Source organism: Pleurodeles waltl, chromosome 12 (genome assembly GCF_031143425.1).
Source record: "Pleurodeles waltl isolate 20211129_DDA chromosome 12, aPleWal1.hap1.20221129, whole genome shotgun sequence".
In the NCBI taxonomy this organism is placed as follows: domain Eukaryota; kingdom Metazoa; phylum Chordata; class Amphibia; order Caudata; family Salamandridae; genus Pleurodeles; species Pleurodeles waltl.
Window position 1 is genome coordinate 85989427 of NC_090451.1, and position 17398 is coordinate 86006824.

At 43.6% G+C, this 17398-nt stretch overlaps 1 protein-coding gene across 3 annotated transcripts in view; it reads left to right on the forward strand.

The window, feature by feature from the left end:
• RFX2 (regulatory factor X2) overlaps positions 1 to 17398 on the forward strand; it is a 163724-nt gene that overhangs the window by 99219 nt on the left and 47107 nt on the right. For all 3 annotated transcript variants that reach the window (XM_069216390.1, XM_069216388.1, XM_069216389.1), the window contains 2 exons: positions 9923 to 10038; positions 13220 to 13338. In XM_069216390.1, coding sequence (XP_069072491.1) covers positions 9923 to 10038; positions 13220 to 13338 — 235 coding nt within the window. The remainder of the gene's footprint in view (positions 1 to 9922; positions 10039 to 13219; positions 13339 to 17398) is intronic.

Here is a 17398-nt window from a genome sequence, read left to right on the forward strand (position 1 = left end):
ATGTATATATATATATATATATATATATATGTATGTATATGTATGTATGTATATGTTCGATGGCATGTGTAGCTGCAGATATACATGCTGTGCATTATCCTGCCATCTAGTGTTGGGCTCGGAGTGTTACAAGTTGTTTTTCTTCGAAGAAGTCTTTTCGAGTCACGAGATCGAGGGACTCCTCCCCTTTCGGCTCCATTGCGCATGGGCGTCGACTCCATCTTAGATTGTTTTCTTTCCGCCATCCGGTTCGGACGGGTTCCTTTTCGCTCCGTGTTTCGGGTCGGAAAGTTAGTTAGAATCTCAGAAAAATCGTCGGTATTGTTTGCGTTCGGTATCGGGTTAGTTACAACAGATAGACACCGACTTTTGAAGAGCTCCGGTTCGGAAAGTTAGTTAACTATCGGAAAATTCTACGGTATTGTTTGCGCTTGGTATTGGTTTAGTAAGAGCACATCGGCACCGAAGAAAAGAAGAGCTCCGGTAGCCCTTCGGGGCTTCCATTCCCCGGCGGGGCCTGGTCGGCCCGACCGCGTGCATCTTCAAGGCTCATGGAACGGACCCCATGCCGCTTCTGCCCCAAATGCCACGCTAAGTATCCTTCTACAGACCAGCATTTGGTCTGTAATTTGTGTTTGTCCCCCGAACACAAAGAGGATACCTGCGAGGCCTGTTGGGCATTTCGGTCGAAGAAAACGCTATGGGACCGGAGAGCTCGAAGGCTTCAAATGACGTCGACGCCAGCTGGACACCTCAACGTCGAAGGAGACATTCTCCATTCCTGACTCGGACGAGCCCGAGAGTGAGCAGCAGGCGAGGCAACAAACTGTGAGTAAAACAGCCCGGGTCAAAACTCACGCAAAAATAATGAAAGCCCAGGTGACGCCACCGCCGACAGGCCATGGCTTAACCCATAAGCACGGTGACCAAGCATCTGCACCGAAAAAGGGCACACACATGCTGAAGACATCCGACTCCGGTCGAGATACCGGCACAGAGTATACTCTGCACCAAGATACCGGCTCCGACCAAACTCGGCACTGAGATATCGGCACCCCGAAACCGAAAAAGGAGACTTCTGAGCCAAAAAAGACTGCAGAAAAGGTTTTGGTGCCGAAACATTCAGCCACGGAGCCGAAACAAAGCTCCTATACTGAAGAACAAGGCCTTTCATCACAACTACAAGGCCATAAGTTTGGACAAGAACTAGAGAAGGGAGAGACAGACTATACACAGAGAAGGCTCTATATACAGAAGGACACAGGGAAAATAAGAACTCTTCCCCCAATTAAAATGAAACGGAAACTGGCTTTCCAGGAAACTGAAAAACAGCCAAAAGCAAAGGTGGCTAAAGAAAAAACTCAACCACGTTTTTAACCACAGCCATCGCCACAGCACTCACCGCAACTGTCCCCAATTGCAACACCCCCAATGATGCACTCACCAACGCACACAGGGATGAGCCAAGATGACCCAGATGCATGGGATCTATACGATGCACCAGTATCTGATAAAAGTCCCGATTGCTACCCGGCAAGACCATCACCACCAGAAGACAGTACTGCTTACATGCAGGTGGTTTCCAGAGCAGCTACTTTCCACAACGTAGCACTGCATTCTGAACCTAAAGAGGATGACTTCTTATTCAATACCCTGTCATCAACACATAGCCAATACCAAAGTCTGCCTATGTTACCAGGCATGTTAAAACACGCAAAACAGGTGTTCCAAGACCCAGTCAAAGGCAGGGCCATCACACCTAGGGTGGAAAAGAAGTACAAACCTCCCCCTACGGACCCTGTGTACATCACGCAACAACTAACACCCGACTCGGTGGTGGTAGGGGCAGCCCGGAAAAGGGCAAACTCACAGACTTCGGGGGATGCACCGCCACCCGACAGAGTCGAAAGTTTGATGCAGCCGGGAAAAGAGTTGCAGCACAAGCAGCCAATCAATGGTGCATTGCCAATTCACAGGCTTTATTGGCAAGATATGATAGGGCTTATTGGGATGAAATGCAACATTTCATTGAACATCCACCCAAAGAGTTTCAAAAGCGTGCACAACAGGTGGTGGAGGAGGGCCAAAGTATCTCCAACAACCAAATAAGATCGGCTATAGACGCAGTGGACACAGCCGCCAGAACAGTAAACACAGTGGTCACCATTCGGAGACACTCATTGCTACGCACCTCCGGATTTAAACCAGAGATCCAGCATGCTGTGCTGAATATGCCTTTTAATGGACAACAGTTGTTTGGGCCGGAGGTGGATACAGCTATAGAAAAGCTAAAAAAGGACACGGACACGGCCAAAGCCATGGGCGCGCTCTACTCCCCACAGAGCAGAGGCACCTTTAGGAAGCCACACTTTAGAGGGGGGTTTCGGGCCCAAAGCACAGAACCTTCAACCTCACAGGCCAGACCCACATACCAGGGCCAATACCAAAGAGGAGGCTTTCGGGGACAATATAGGGGTGGACAGTTCCCTAAAACAAGAGGGAAATTACAAAGCCCAAAAACCCCACTGTAAAGAAATGGCTCCCTGTTGCAGTTACCCCTCACTTTTTGCCTGATACTGATGCTGAGTTGACTGAGAAGTGTGCTGGGACCCTGCTAACCAGGCCCCAGCACCAGTGTTCTTTCACCTAAAATGTACCGTTGTCTACACAATTGGCACAACCCTGGCACCCAGGTAAGTCCCTTGTAACTGGTACCCCTGGTACCAAGGGCCCTGATGCCAGGGAAGGTCTCTAAGGGCTGCAGCATGTCTTATGCCACCCTAGGGACCCCTCACTCAGCACAGACATACTGCTTGCCAGCTTGTGTGTGCTGGTGGGGAGAAAATGACTAAGTCAACATGGCACTCCCCTCAGGGTGCAATGCCAACCTCACACTGCCTGTGGCATAGGTAAGTCACCCCTCTAGCAGGCCTTACAGCCCTAAGGCAGGGTGCACTATACCACAGGTGAGGGCATAGGTGCATGAGCACCATGCCCCTACAGTGTCTAAGCAAAACCTTAGACATTGTAATTGCAGGGTAGCCATAAGAGAATATGGTCTGGGAGTCTGTCAAAAACGAACTCCACAGCTCCATAATGGCTACACTGAATACTGGGAAGTTTGGTATCAAACGTCTCAGGATAATAAACCCACACTGATGCCAGTGTTGGATTTACTAAAAAATGCACACAGAGGGTATCTTAGAGATACCCCCTGTATTTTACCCAATTGTTCAGTGCAGGACTGACTGGTCTCTGCCAGCCTGCTACTGAGAGACGAGTTTCTGACCCCATGCGGTGAGAGCCTTTGTGCTCTCTGAGGACAGAAACAAAGCCTGCTCTGGGTGGAGGTGCTTCACACCTCCCCCCTGCAGGAACTGTAACACCTAGCAGTGAGCTTCAAAGGCTCAAGCTTCGTGTTACAATGCCCCAGGGCACTCCAGCTAGTGGAGATGCCCGCCTCCTGGACCCAGCCCCCTCTTTTGGCGGCAAGTCCAGGAGAGATAATGAGAAAAACAAGGAGGAGTCACTGGCCAGTCAGGACAGCCCCTAAGGTGTCCTGAGCTGAGGTGACTCTGACTTTTAGAAATCCTCCATCTTGTAGAAGGAGGATTCCTCCAATAGGGATAGGAATGTGACCCCCTCCCCTTGGGAGGAGGCACAAAGAGGGTGTACCCACCCTCAGGGCTAGTAGCCATTGGCTACTAACCCCCCAGACCTAAACACGCCCTTAAATTTAGTATTTAAGGGCTCCCCTGAACCTAAGAATTTAGATTCCTGCAACTTACCGAAGAAGAAGACTGCTGAGCTGAAAACCCCTGCAGAAGAAGAAAGAAGACACCAACTGCTTTGGCCCCAGTCCTACCGGCCTGTCTCCTGCCTTCTAAAGAAACCTGCTCCAGCGACGCTTTCTCAAGGACCAGCGACCTCTGAATCCTCAGAGGACTGCCCTGCTTCAAGAGGAACAAGAAACTCCAGAGGACAGCGGACCTGCTCCAAAAAGACTGCAACTTTGTTTCAGAGGAGCAGATTTAAAGACCCCTGCAATCCCCGCAAGAAGCGTGAGACTTGCAACACTGCACCCGGCGACCCCGACTCGACTGGTGGAGAACCAACACCTCAGGGAGGACCCTTCGGCGACTCCGAGACTGTGAGTAACCAAAGTTGTCCCCCCTGAGCCCCCACAGCGACGCCTGCAGAGGGAATCCCCAGGCTCCCCCTGACCGCGACTGCCTGACTCTAAAATCCCGACGGCTGGAAAAGACCCTGCACCCGCAGCCCCCAGCACCTGAAGGATCGGAACTTCAGTGCAGGTGTGACCCCCAGGAGGCCCTCTCCCTTGCCCAGGTGGTGGCTACCCCGAGGAGCCCCCCCCCCCCTTGCCTGCCTGCATCGCTGAAGAGACCCCTTGGTCTCCCATTGATTTACATTGGAAACCCGACGCTTGTTTCTACACTGCACCCGGCCGCCCCATTGCCGCTGAGGTTGTACTTTTTGTGTGAACTTGTGTCCCCCCCGGTGCCCTACAAAACCCCCCTGGTCTGCCCTCCGAAGACGCGGGTACTTACCTGCTGGCAGACTGGAACCGGGGCACCCCCTTCTCTCCATTGAAGCCTATGCGTTTTGGGCACCACTTTGAACTCTGCACCTGACCGGCCCTGAGCTGCTGGTGTGGTGACTTTGGGGTTGCTCTGAACCCCCAACGGTGGGCTACCTTGGACCCCAATCTTAACCCCGTAGGTGGTTTACTTACCTGCAAAACCTAACAATACCTTACCTCCCCCAGGAACTGTGAAAATTGCACTGTGTCCACTTTTAAAACAGCTATTTGTGTTTTATGTGAAAAGTATATATGCTACTGTAATTATTCAACGTTCCTAAAGTACTTACCTGCAATACCTTTCAAATGAGATATTACATGTAGAATTTGAACCTGTGCTTCTTAAAATAAACTAAGAAAATATATTTTTCTATAACAAAACCTATTGGCTGGATTTGTCTCTGAGTGTGTGTTCCTCATTTATTGCCTGTGTATGTACAACAAATACTTAACACTACTCCTTTGATAAGCCTACTGCTCGACCACACTACCACAAAATAGAGCATTAGTATTATCTCTTTTTGCCACTATCTTACCTCTAAGGGGAACCCTTGGACTCTGTGCATAATATTCCTTACTTTGAAATAGTGCATACAGAGCCAACTTCCTACACCCACAAACTAAACAGTGACTCCAATGTCACAAATCCCCAACACAACACCAGTGGGGGGGGGGAAGACTCACAATTTTTTTCAAAAATTGGGAAGACATAACTACGGACTCATGGGTCCTAGCCATTATCCAACATGGTTATTGCATAGAATTCCCACAATTACCACCAAATGTGCCTCCAAAAACACACAACATGTCCAAACAGCACTTGGATCTATTACAACTAGAAGTCCAAGCGTTGTTACAAAAAGAAGCAATAGAACTAGTACCCAACCATCAGAAAGGAACAGGTGTTTACTCCCTGTATTTTCTAATACCAAAAAAGGACAAAACACGGAGACCCATCTTGGATCTCAGAACACTAAATCTTTACATCAAATCAGATCACTTTCACATGGTATCACTTCAAGACTTGATTCCATTGCTCAAACAACAAGACTACATGTCAACATTAGACCTCAAGGATGCTTACTTCCATATACCCATACATCCTTCCCACAGGAAATACTTAAGGTTTGTAATCCAAGGAGTACATTACCAATTCAAAGTGTTACCATTCGGGATAACAACAGCACCAAGAGTATTTACAAAATGCCTTGCGGTAGTAGCTGCACATATCAGAAGACAGCACATACACGTATTCCCGTACCTAGACGATTGGTTAATAAAAACCAGCACTCAGAAACAGTGTCTTCAACACACAAAATACGTCATAGAAACCCTTCACAAGCTAGGGTTCTTAATAAACTACCTAAAATCACACTTACAACCGTGTCAAATACAACAATACTTAGGAGCAACAATCAACCCAAGATTGCCACTCCAAGTCCACAAAGGGTACAAGCATTCCAAAACGTAATACTAAACATACACCCAAACCAACAGTATCAAGTGAGGTTTGTGATGAAACTTCTAGGCATGATGTCTTCATGCATAGCCATTGTCCCAAACGCAAGATTACACATGCGGCCCTTACAACAGTGCCTAGCAGCACAATGGACACAAGCACAGGGTCAACTTCAAGATCTAGTGTTGATAGACCGCCAAACACACTCCTCACTTAAATGGTGGAACCCTATAAATTTAAACCAAGGGCGGCCATTCCAAAACCCAGTGCCTCAATACGTGATCACAACAGATGCTTCCATGGTAGGGTGGGAGGGGGGACCCCTCAATCAGCACAGCATCCAGGGACAATGGAACACTCAACAAAGCCAGCTTCATATAAATCAACTAGAACTATAGCAGTGTTTCTAGCATTGAAAGCATTTCAACCGTTAATAGCCCACAAACACATTCTTGTCAAAACAGACAACATGACAACAATGTATTACCTAAACAAACAAGGAGGGACACACTCATCACAGCTGTGTCTCTTAGCACAGAAGATTTGGCATTGGGCGATTCACAATCATATTCCCCTAATAGCACAGTACATCACAGGAATTCAAAACCAGTTGGCCGACAATCTCAGTCGAGATCACCAACAGATCCACGAATAGGAAATTCATCCACAGATACTGCAAACTTACTTTCAAAACTGGGGAACACCGCAAATAGATCTATTCGCAACAAAAGCAAACGCAAAATGCCAAAACTTCGCATCCAGGTACCCACACCCTCACTCCAACGGCAATGCGTTATGGATGAGTTGGTCAGGGATATTTGCTTACGCTTTTCCCCCTCTCCCACTCCTTCCATATCTAGTAAACAAATTGAGTCAAAACAAACTCAAACTAATACTAGTAGCACCAACTTGGGCTCGCCAACCATGGTACACAACACTACTAGATCTGTCAGTAGTACCTCATATCAAACTACCAAACAGACCAGATCTGTTAACTCAACACAAACAACAGATCAGACACCTGAATCCAGCATCGCTCAATCTAGCAATCTGGCTCCTGAAGTCTTAGAATTTGGACATTTACACCTTACACAAGAATGTATGGAGGTCATTAAACAAGCTAGAAAACCTACTACAAGACATTGCTATGCAAATAAATGGAAAAGATTTGTTTATTACTGCCATAATAATCAAATTCAACCACTACATGCGACCACAAAAAACATTGTAAGCTACTTATTACACTTACAAAAATCTAGGTTAGCTTTTTCGTCCATTAAAATACATCTCACAGCAATATCTGCCTATCTGCAGATTACACATTCAACATCACTCTTTAGAATCCCAGTCATAAAAGCATTTATGGAGGGTCTAAAAAGAATCATACCCCCAAGAACACCACCAGTTCCCTCATGGAACCTCAATATTGTATTAACACGACTCATGGGTCCACCATTTGAACCCATGCACTCTTGTGAGATGCAATACTTAACATGGAAAGTAGCCTTCCTAATAGCTATCACATCTCTTAGAAGAGTAAGTGAAATACAAGCATTTACCATACAAGAACCCTTTATACAAATACACAAACATAAAGTGGTTCTACGCACAAATCCCAAATTTCTACCAAAAGTTATATCACTTTTCCACCTAAATCAAACTGTGGAACTTCCAGTATTTTTTCCACAACCAGACTCTGTAGCTGAAAGGGCATTATATACATTAGACATCAAAAGAGCACTAATGTATTACATTGATAGTACCAAACAGTTTCACAAAACAATTGTTTGTAGCTTTTCAAAAACCACATGCAGGAAATCCAATATCCAAATAAGGCATTGCCAAATGGATAGTTAAATGTATTCAAACCTGCTATGTAAAAGCAAAGAGAGAGCTGCCTATTACACCGAAGGCACACTCCACTAGAAAGAAAGGCGCCACAATGGCCTTTCTAGGAAATATACCCATGACAGAAATCTGTAAGGCAGTCACATGGTCTACGCCTCATACATTCACAAAACATTACTGTGTGGATGTGTTAACACAACAAGCCACAGTAGGACAGGCAGTATTACGGGCATTATTTCAAACAACTTCAACTCCTACAGACTAAACCACCGCTTTTGGGGAGATAACTGTTACTAGTCTATGCACTTGAACGGAAAATGTCACTTACCCAGTGTACATCTGTTCGTGGCATGAGACGCTGCAGATTCACATGCGCCCTCCCGCCTCCCCGGGAGCCTGTAGCCGTTATAAGTTGATAAAAGTTATATATTAATAAAACTTGTAAATTTGTAAATATATATCACTTTTAGACACATTATGTACATACATACTTACTCCATTGCATGGGCACTATTACTATATACACAACTCCTACCTCACCCTCTGCGGGGGAAACAATCTAAGATGGAGTCTACGCCCATGTGCAATGGAGCCGAAAGGGGAGGAGTCCCTTGATCTCGTGACTCGAAAAGACTTCTTCGAAGAAAAACAACTTGTAACACTCCGAGCCCAACACTAGATGGCAGGATAATGCACAGCATGTGAATCTGCAGCGTCTCATGCCACGAACAGATGTACACTGGGTAAGTGACATTATATTTATATATATATATATAATAATGCACATATGTGTATAGATACACACACTCTCACAAAAAAAAGCAAAGGTTAAAGAAGTTATATGTGAGAACGGTAGTAAGATTTGAGCGTGCATAAAAAGAACTTACATATTTATTGAAAAAGTAATACTGTTTAAACACCAAAAAAACTGAAATTCGCAAGTTACACGTAATTGACCTAAGTGTAACTTGCACTGCAATAGATTTCAGGAGTCGTCATGTCATTATGTACAGTCATAAACAATGCATCACAGTGGTGTAAATTATACTTATGTCAGTTACGAATAACTGACCGATTTTGCTTTTTGTTTTACTCTCTAGTGTAGGTTTTTTTAAATTCAAGCCAAAATGTTACTACTTTCCTCACATATAACTCCACTTTAACCTTCGTCTTTTTTCAGTGAATTTTTTATGTAGTGTAAAATCTTAATATGAAACCATACATTTGCGGACTACTACTTGCTGCGCTGCCCTGCACCTAAACTCCTCCCTTCCACTTGGGCCCACCGTCTGACGTAAGCTGCCACAGACCACACCCCAGATAGATTTTCATTTTTTTTTCTTTGTCCCACGGAATGAGTCACTGTGTCCTGTAATTGCAGCCACTACATTTACTTTCATGTTGCGATCATCCAGTCAGATCACTCAAGTGAGCTGGTTGATGGGAAAAGCATGAACAACCAATATGATCTCTCCAGTTTTTAGATTTGCAGTGCCGCTGGAGTCTCGCAGAATCAATTGTCTTTGTATCTATCCATTTTGAGTCTTAGTTTTTCATAATTGGCTGAACAGATTTACATCGAATCACAAAAATCACACTTTCAGGAAAGTCATCTAGCTTTTTTTTCAGATTTTCTCTATTGTTTAATTTTTCCTGTCAAATGCTTGTGGGGAAAAAGTGTTTTGTAACCTGCCCCTTTTTTCTGCCCCGCTTGACAGATCATTTCAAAACTTCCTAGGAAGTAGTGGAGGTGGGTGAAGTTTCTTTTTTGGAAGTTTGGTGAAGATTTGTTAAGTGGCGCCAATGTTATTGGCAAAAGAAAAAACACAGCTGTGCATTTCTTAGCTAATCAGTGTTGTGATATTACTGAATCTGAATATTCTCCATATGTTTAGAGCTGTTTTTACTCTATATATCTGAGGAGTAGATGTTTGAAAATATTTTGTGAGCATTGTACATAAATGTTAGTATTACATTTTTGCTATCATAAAAATAATAAAATTACTTTTATCTAGATATCGACCAACACAGAAAATGGATGGCATGGGAGACTATGCATCCCACAGTAGTCATCACATAACACCAGAGCAATCTGTGGCAGCTCAGAGCCAGCATCACCAGCAGTTTATAGGTAAGACACTTGTTTTTGGTTATTTACAACTGTTATGCGCTATCACCTGGGTGGGTATCCTGGTGCTGAGCAGGCGTGATTCTAGCTAAATGTATTGCCTCGTGGGACTAACGGTACCTAGGTCTTCAGCTTCTTGTGGAATTCAAGAGGTGAGTAGGAGGCTCTTAGGTGTGGTGGCAGGTCATTCCATGCTTTAGGAGTGATGTAGAAGACTTGACTTAACAACTGTGAATTGGTGGTGGTAACAGTAGCTGGATAAAACGTTGAGCCTTCAGTTTGAACAGGTGATTGACTATGGGCATTTTTCAGCTTTTCTGTCTATCCTTTAAAGGAAATTAAAGTATTTTGCTTTCCCTACTGTGCAACAAAGGTAAAGTTTGGCAATTTGGGGGGATTGAAACAATGTTTCCTATGTTTGCATACGTTTCACAAGGGTTTACGAGTGGTAGCAAATTGCAAATGGTTAATTTGTGAATAAGAGTAAATGGAGCCTTTTTAGAGAAGTCCGCAGCTTAACCTTCAAAATAAGTTTCTGATTTTGAGATCAAATCAGAATCAGTCTTTCACTGGGGGTCATATAATGTTTAGGACGGTAATGATAGGTAAACTAGCATTGGAAAGACCAGTTAGTCTTGCTTTGCCAGTGCTTGTTCATTGCTGGTACTGGCTTTGCCAATACATTTAGAATTGTATTGCAAGCTCTGACGGTTATGTGGCAAAAATGTATTTTATTTTTTTGTTTATTTTTTTAACTTCATGTCACATTAAGTCTTGACATACATATGCGGTATCTTGGGAGGGTATTATGATATTAATTTGCATACTTACTGTTTTACCATTCTGACATGGCTCCCGCGTGACAGCCTCCTAAAAGAATACAAAATTAGATTTCAGCATGTCACCCCACCGAAAGAGAGAGATCAGTCTTGTTGGATGGGGAAATGCAGTCAACATAGAGGCATAGAGCTAGAAAAGAGATAGCAGTATGGTGGAAGAGGGGCGGGTTGAGGATCACCGTCTTGGGAATGATTTGGAAAGCATGAGGTTGAAACCTAAATGATTCCGGGTAGGTATGAAAGCCTCAAAGCAAGAGGCAGACCCAAAGTTCACTGTACATTAAAGTATACAGGGAGTGCAGAATTATTAGGCAAATGAGTATTTTGACCACATCATCCTCTTTATGCATGTTGTCTTACTCCAAGCTGTATAGGCTCGAAAGCCTACTACCAATTAAGCATACTAGGTGATGTGCATCTCTGTAATGAGAAGGGGTGTGGTCTAATGACATCAACACCCTATATCAGGTGTGCATAATTATTAGGCAACTTCCTTTCCTTTGGCAAAATGGGTCAAAAGAAGGACTTGACAGGCTCAGAAAAGTAAAAAATAGTGAGATATCTTGCAGAGGGATGCAGCACTCTTAAAATTGCAAAGCTTCTGAAGCGTGATCATCGAACAATCAAGCGTTTCATTCAAAATAGTCAACAGGGTCGCAAGAAGCGTGTGGAAAAACCAAGGCGCAAAATAACTGCCCATGAACTGAGAAAAGTCAAGCGTGCAGCTGCCACGATGCCACTTGCCACCAGTTTGGCCATATTTCAGAGCTGCAACATCACTGGAGTGCCCAAAAGCACAAGGTGTGCAATACTCAGAGACATGGCCAAGGTAAGAAAGGCTGAAAGACGACCACCACTGAACAAGACACACAAGCTGAAACGTCAAGACTGGGCCAAGAAATATCTCAAGACTGATTTTTATAAGGTTTTATGGACTGATGAAATGAGAGTGAGTCTTGATGGGCCAGATGGATGGGCCCGTGGCTGGATTGGTAAAGGGCAGAGAGCTCCAGTCCGACTCAGACGCCAGCAAGGTGGAGGTGGAGTACTGGTTTGGGCTGGTATCATCAAAGATGAGCTTGTGGGGCCTTTTCGGGTTGAGGATGGAGTCAAGCTCAACTCCCAGTCCTACTGCCAGTTCCTGGAAGACACCTTCTTCAAGCAGTGGTACAGGAAGAAGTCAGCATCCTTCAAGAAAAACATGATTTTCATGCAGGACAATGCTCCATCACACGCGTCCAAGTACTCCACAGCGTGGCTGGCAAGAAAGGGTATAAAAGAAGGAAATCTAATGACATGGCCTCCTTGTTCACCTGATCTGAACCCCATTGAGAACCTGTGGTCCATCATCAAATGTGAGATTTACAAGGAGGGAAAACAGTACACCTCTCTGAACAGTGTCTGGGAGGCTGTGGTTGCTGCTGCACGCAATGTTGATGGTGAACAGATCAAAACACTGACAGAATCCATGGATGGCAGGCTTTTGAGTGTCCTTGCAAAGAAAGGTGGCTATATTGGTCACTGATTTGTTTTTGTTTTGTTTTTGAATGTCAGAAATGTATATTTGTGAATGTTGAGATGTTATATTGGTTTCACTGGTAATAATAAATAATTGAAATGGGTATATATTTTTTTTTGTTAAGTTGCCTAATAATTATGCACAGTAATAGTCACCTGCACACACAGATATCCCCCTAACATAGCTAAAACTAAAAACAAACTAAAAACTACTTCCAAAAATATTCAGCTTTGATATTAATGAGTTTTTTGGGTTCATTGAGAACATGGTTGTTGTTCAATAATAAAATTAATCCTCAAAAATACAACTTGCCTAATAATTCTGCACTCCCTGTAGTATAGCATTAGTATTGGGAGGAATGCAGTCTTTCGTGAGATCGCAAAAAATCAACCATTTAGAAAGTGCATGCACACAATGGTGTGATCCATGATTGAAAAATGCTTCTGATCCTGACCACTTTGCTGACAGTTTTTGAATCTACAAAAGCGCCAGGTTAAAAATAATGTAGTTACAGGAGGCAGCGCTGTCCTGGGTGATGGCTCCAATCGGTTTGCCATTTCAGTTTCCCTTCCTTGTCTGCATTAATTAGTTCCCTGATCTTTGTTTTTTTTCTATGGTATATAAGTGTTGCAGTTCAGTACACCATGACAAATTGAGCCCACTTCAAAGGTTACCCGGGATGTGGGATAAGGGGAAGAAAGAGTTGAATGACCTAACAATGCCGTACATTAATTTGCTGGCTTGGAATTCTATTTCAGATCTTAATGTAATACAAGTGCCTTGAGTTCCTTTGCTTTCGTCTAATGCATTTCCTTTTCATTGCTAGATGTGTCCCATGTCTTTCCTGTTTTTCCACCTCTTGATTTGGGAAACATGCTTTTACCTGAGGGAATTGTTGTAGACGACATCAAGACGTTGCAGCTTCTCTACCGGCGGCACTGTGAGGTAACTGTTATTTAACAATTCATTTGTAGGTGTTGAGTGTAACAATTTGTATAGCCACCTTGCAAAACGGGAATCGCTTATCATTTGTTTTTGTTTTTTCTGTTTTTTTGCTAACTCATTTTTTTTGTACTTTTTTAATGTTTAATTCTTCCTCTTTTATCCCTCCTTAAGTCTCGGCTCTAGACTGCGCACCTATGCTATCTCGAACCGATACATGGTGTACCTACATTGGCTTCAGCCCACCCATCAGCTTCCCATTTGCCGACTCCCTCGTTGCTCCATTAGACATTCTCCCCATTTGTCCATGACGTGCATAGGTCAAAGGACTTCCCGGGTTTAGCCCTCCCCGAGAGCACCACCAAACTACTCCTAACCCTATGTAGCAGCCATTGTATGGCATTGTTTCAGGATTACTTTTTCATTTGTTGAAGAGCGTCTTTCACAAGCGCTCCTGTTTTTGCTTGCACCGTTCTTAGATTTGCTGCAGTTTAATGAGGGTGGTGCCTTCACCCTTGTTATACTGCATTTTATGCAGGCCATATAAGGGTAATTTGTACTTTCTGCTTGTTTTACGAAAACTATTGACAGATTAATTTGCCTTCCCACAGGTGAGAATCTGTCGACATTTGATATAAGGGTGCAGCAGAGTTCAGGCATGGATCTGTTTGTTTGCTCGTTACCGTTATGTAGCTGAAAGGGGGAGGGCTTATGAGGAATGCATAGAGAAAAGGGAAATACGGAAGGGAAGATAGTCCTAGGAATCAGCGCTCACAGTGATTCACCAAATTCACAAAATAACAAGTTAACGTATACATGGTGCTCCTGGCAGGAGGCTCCTCCTCACTCCTCCTAAGTTTCTGCAATAGAAACAAAATAGCGGCAAACCGATGTCAAGGCACTCGTGAATATAAGTTCAATCATCCATGTGTTTCATGTCTTGGTGTCTTGTTCATTTCCATAAAGCATAAGTCGGACCAGGATAGTAGGCAAAGGTTCAATTTATTCTTGAAATGAAGTATCCATTAAAACAACAACAGCCAACACGTGTTTCGTCCTGTGAGAAAATTACTCTCAAAGACTTCATCAGGGCTGTAAGAAATACAAATTATGACCATGATTATAGTCAAAGACAAACTTTTCCCAATGGACATCCAATACCAACACCCACGTGAATTTTGTGAAATACTCTAGCTCTGTGTGACAATTCGTGAGCAATGAAAACATATAAATTAGACATGAAGCCACCAATAGATGAGCTAGTTAAAATGAATACAGTAAAGCCAAGCCTAATGTTATGTGACAAATAATTAAGAAAGAGGGTAATACTCTATTAACAAAGGAAGGAACATTATGAAAGCCATGACACCCGCGTGAATGTCCTCACTTTCAGGATTAAATGAGGAGTAAATATAGTAAAAAAGCCCAGCGGTACATCCATGTGATCAAAAGAGAAAGATAGGCACTATCATCCTAAGAGTGAAAAAGAAATATCGCTATATGATCCAAGATCCCACCTAAGATATCGAGAGGCATACCTTACACAATAACCGAAAAGGACCACGGTTTCATAGATGCTCTATTGGCTCTCCTGGAGTCCCAACCAAAATCAACATCTATATGTTTGGAAATAGATGGTAACCCGAATTACCCTGCTTTACCACCAAATTTGTCAAGAAAGTGACTAAAGTAATAACAAAGTCCGCAAGAGATCCACCTACCCCATAATACATAGTCCAAGTCCTCGCGTGTATGCTCATATCGGTGTGTGTACACACCTGTCTGTCACTGAAAGCAAGCATGTGAAAATATTTAGACTTTCTCAATCCAACCCTTACATTCCGCTCAAAGCTATCCATTAAGTAATTAAAACCAAGCCCGATCACTCACCTTCGTGAAATGTAAAGAAAAAGGACTGCGTTCCTTATATCCTGCGGCGTTCCCGTATAGTGTTCTAGAAGCCCCAGTATCCGGGAAGTCCATCCTTTATAGTGAGTTAACCAGCAGTCGGCAAAAGAAAGAGTGAAAGAGGACTAACTACAATCCCCTTCGCAGGCGCCATCTTAGAGAGAGAGAGACGTAAAATTCGAGTAATAAAATAACCGTCTCCACAATCAATATCCGACTCCGTAATCACCGCACGGGTGCCATATAGAGTGTGCCAGTTGTTAGAAGTAACTCCACAAACGATCCGCTTATGAGGAATGCATGTTTTGAGCAATATTCTTGCAAACCAATCTGCTGTTACAAACGAAACATTAAATGTAATGTAGATTTTTTTTAATTAACTATTTGGTTCTAATAAATAAGTATCCTGTCACCTTCTGGAGGATGCAACATAACCTGGGCGTTTTAATATATATTTTGGTCCAGCTGGTCGCTTAATTCAGCAAGATAGAGCATGCCCACAACTCTTCCCCCTCAGTCAGACAGACAGCCCCTTTGCACCACAAACGCTTGCACTCAGCACTGGAGGAATGTAATTTGCATAGCCTGCGTGCTGGTCTCCCTGGCTCAGGTGCCTTTGGATCCGTTGTAAATCGTGGTTCTTTCAGGATGCATATATTTTTGGGCACGGATTCATGTTTCTTAGGGAATTCCAGTTAGAACCTTTCATGACCTTAAATGATTACATGATGACCCAAGCCCAAAACATAATATCAGATTCACCCAGGGCTATCAGTTTACTCAGTAGCACTTTGGATACTCTGATTTGTAGTCTTGCTTTCCTGTTGTATCTTTGAGCCACTTAACTATTTGCAATGATTTCATTTGCTATATTTTTTTGCTTAACTAATACAAATCAATACTCTGGACACAGGAACTGAAGCCAGGGCTTTCTCTGGCTGCTGTCATGCTCGGTCAAAACCCAAGCTCTTGCCACTCCACCCCTTCCATGCTCCGCCCTCTTCACTGCAGCAGTGAAGGATGTGTGCTGCTGGTTTCTCACCCCCCCCCCCCCCCCATGCCTTCCAGTTCAGCCCCTGCATTCCACCCCCCACGTTCCCACCCCATTGCCAAAGGCAACATGTCACCCATTGCCAAAACCTTTTGGCTTTGCCAATGCCTGTTTTAAAAAGAGATTGAAGAAGGAGCCTTCCCTGCTCCCATAACACCATTGCTGAACCATCCAAATTGTATTTATAGCAGTATTCTTATAATATATAATATGGTCAGCAGTGAAAGGTTAGCAGAGTTTTAATCTCGTAGAAGAACCTATTAAAAGGATGTGAGTGTCCAAAGATCAAAGGTTTAGGGACAACAATGAGTGGGTGAGTCAGAGCACTGAATTTCAGTTTTTTAGTTATATGTTCTACAAGTAGGTTTTGCTGGATTCCGTTTTTGTCTTTTGTTTAAAAAAACACACACTAATATGGCTTTGTCTGCTACCCATGTACTTCACAGCACACCACACATTGAGAGACTAGAATGTCTCTCTGACAGAAGCACCTAACTTATCTCATGTTTAGTAATTATCATCCATAAAGTTCTTGGCCATTTCTTATGGAATTTATCCAAGGTTGCTGAGAACTCTCCTGTCTGTGTCAGAGAGCACCAGAACTGAAGAGGTCTTGGACTCAATAGTGGAATGGATTTGGTGCATAACATGCTCAGTGATTCGGTAACGCCTATCTGAAATGATCAGTGAGTAGCGTGTCACCAGTGAGGTCTTTTACTACACTGATCAGAAAAGGCGCTCATTTGGTGACATGTACTTGAAAGTACCTCGTGCGTGGGGGGGGTGAAGTTATCAATTGTGCATCACTTGACGTTCTTTGGTGGTTGAATTTGTTTTCAAACTAAATTTCGTATGGAGGGTTGCACTAAAGGCACGCTGCTGCCTCTGAACCACACTGATCTGGATTTGTACATCCTGGTGGATTGAGACGGTCAAGTCCCCCCTGTAATGTAACATCAGTGGGTCCTGATCATTGTCGAACAGAGATGTGCTTTAATCCTTTTTTCAGTCCCTCTTTCAGGTCAGACAATTTCTCCAAAGCTGCTAAAGAAAATTAAAAAAAAATAGTGTTTCCACTGAATAAGACAAGAATTCCATTTTGTC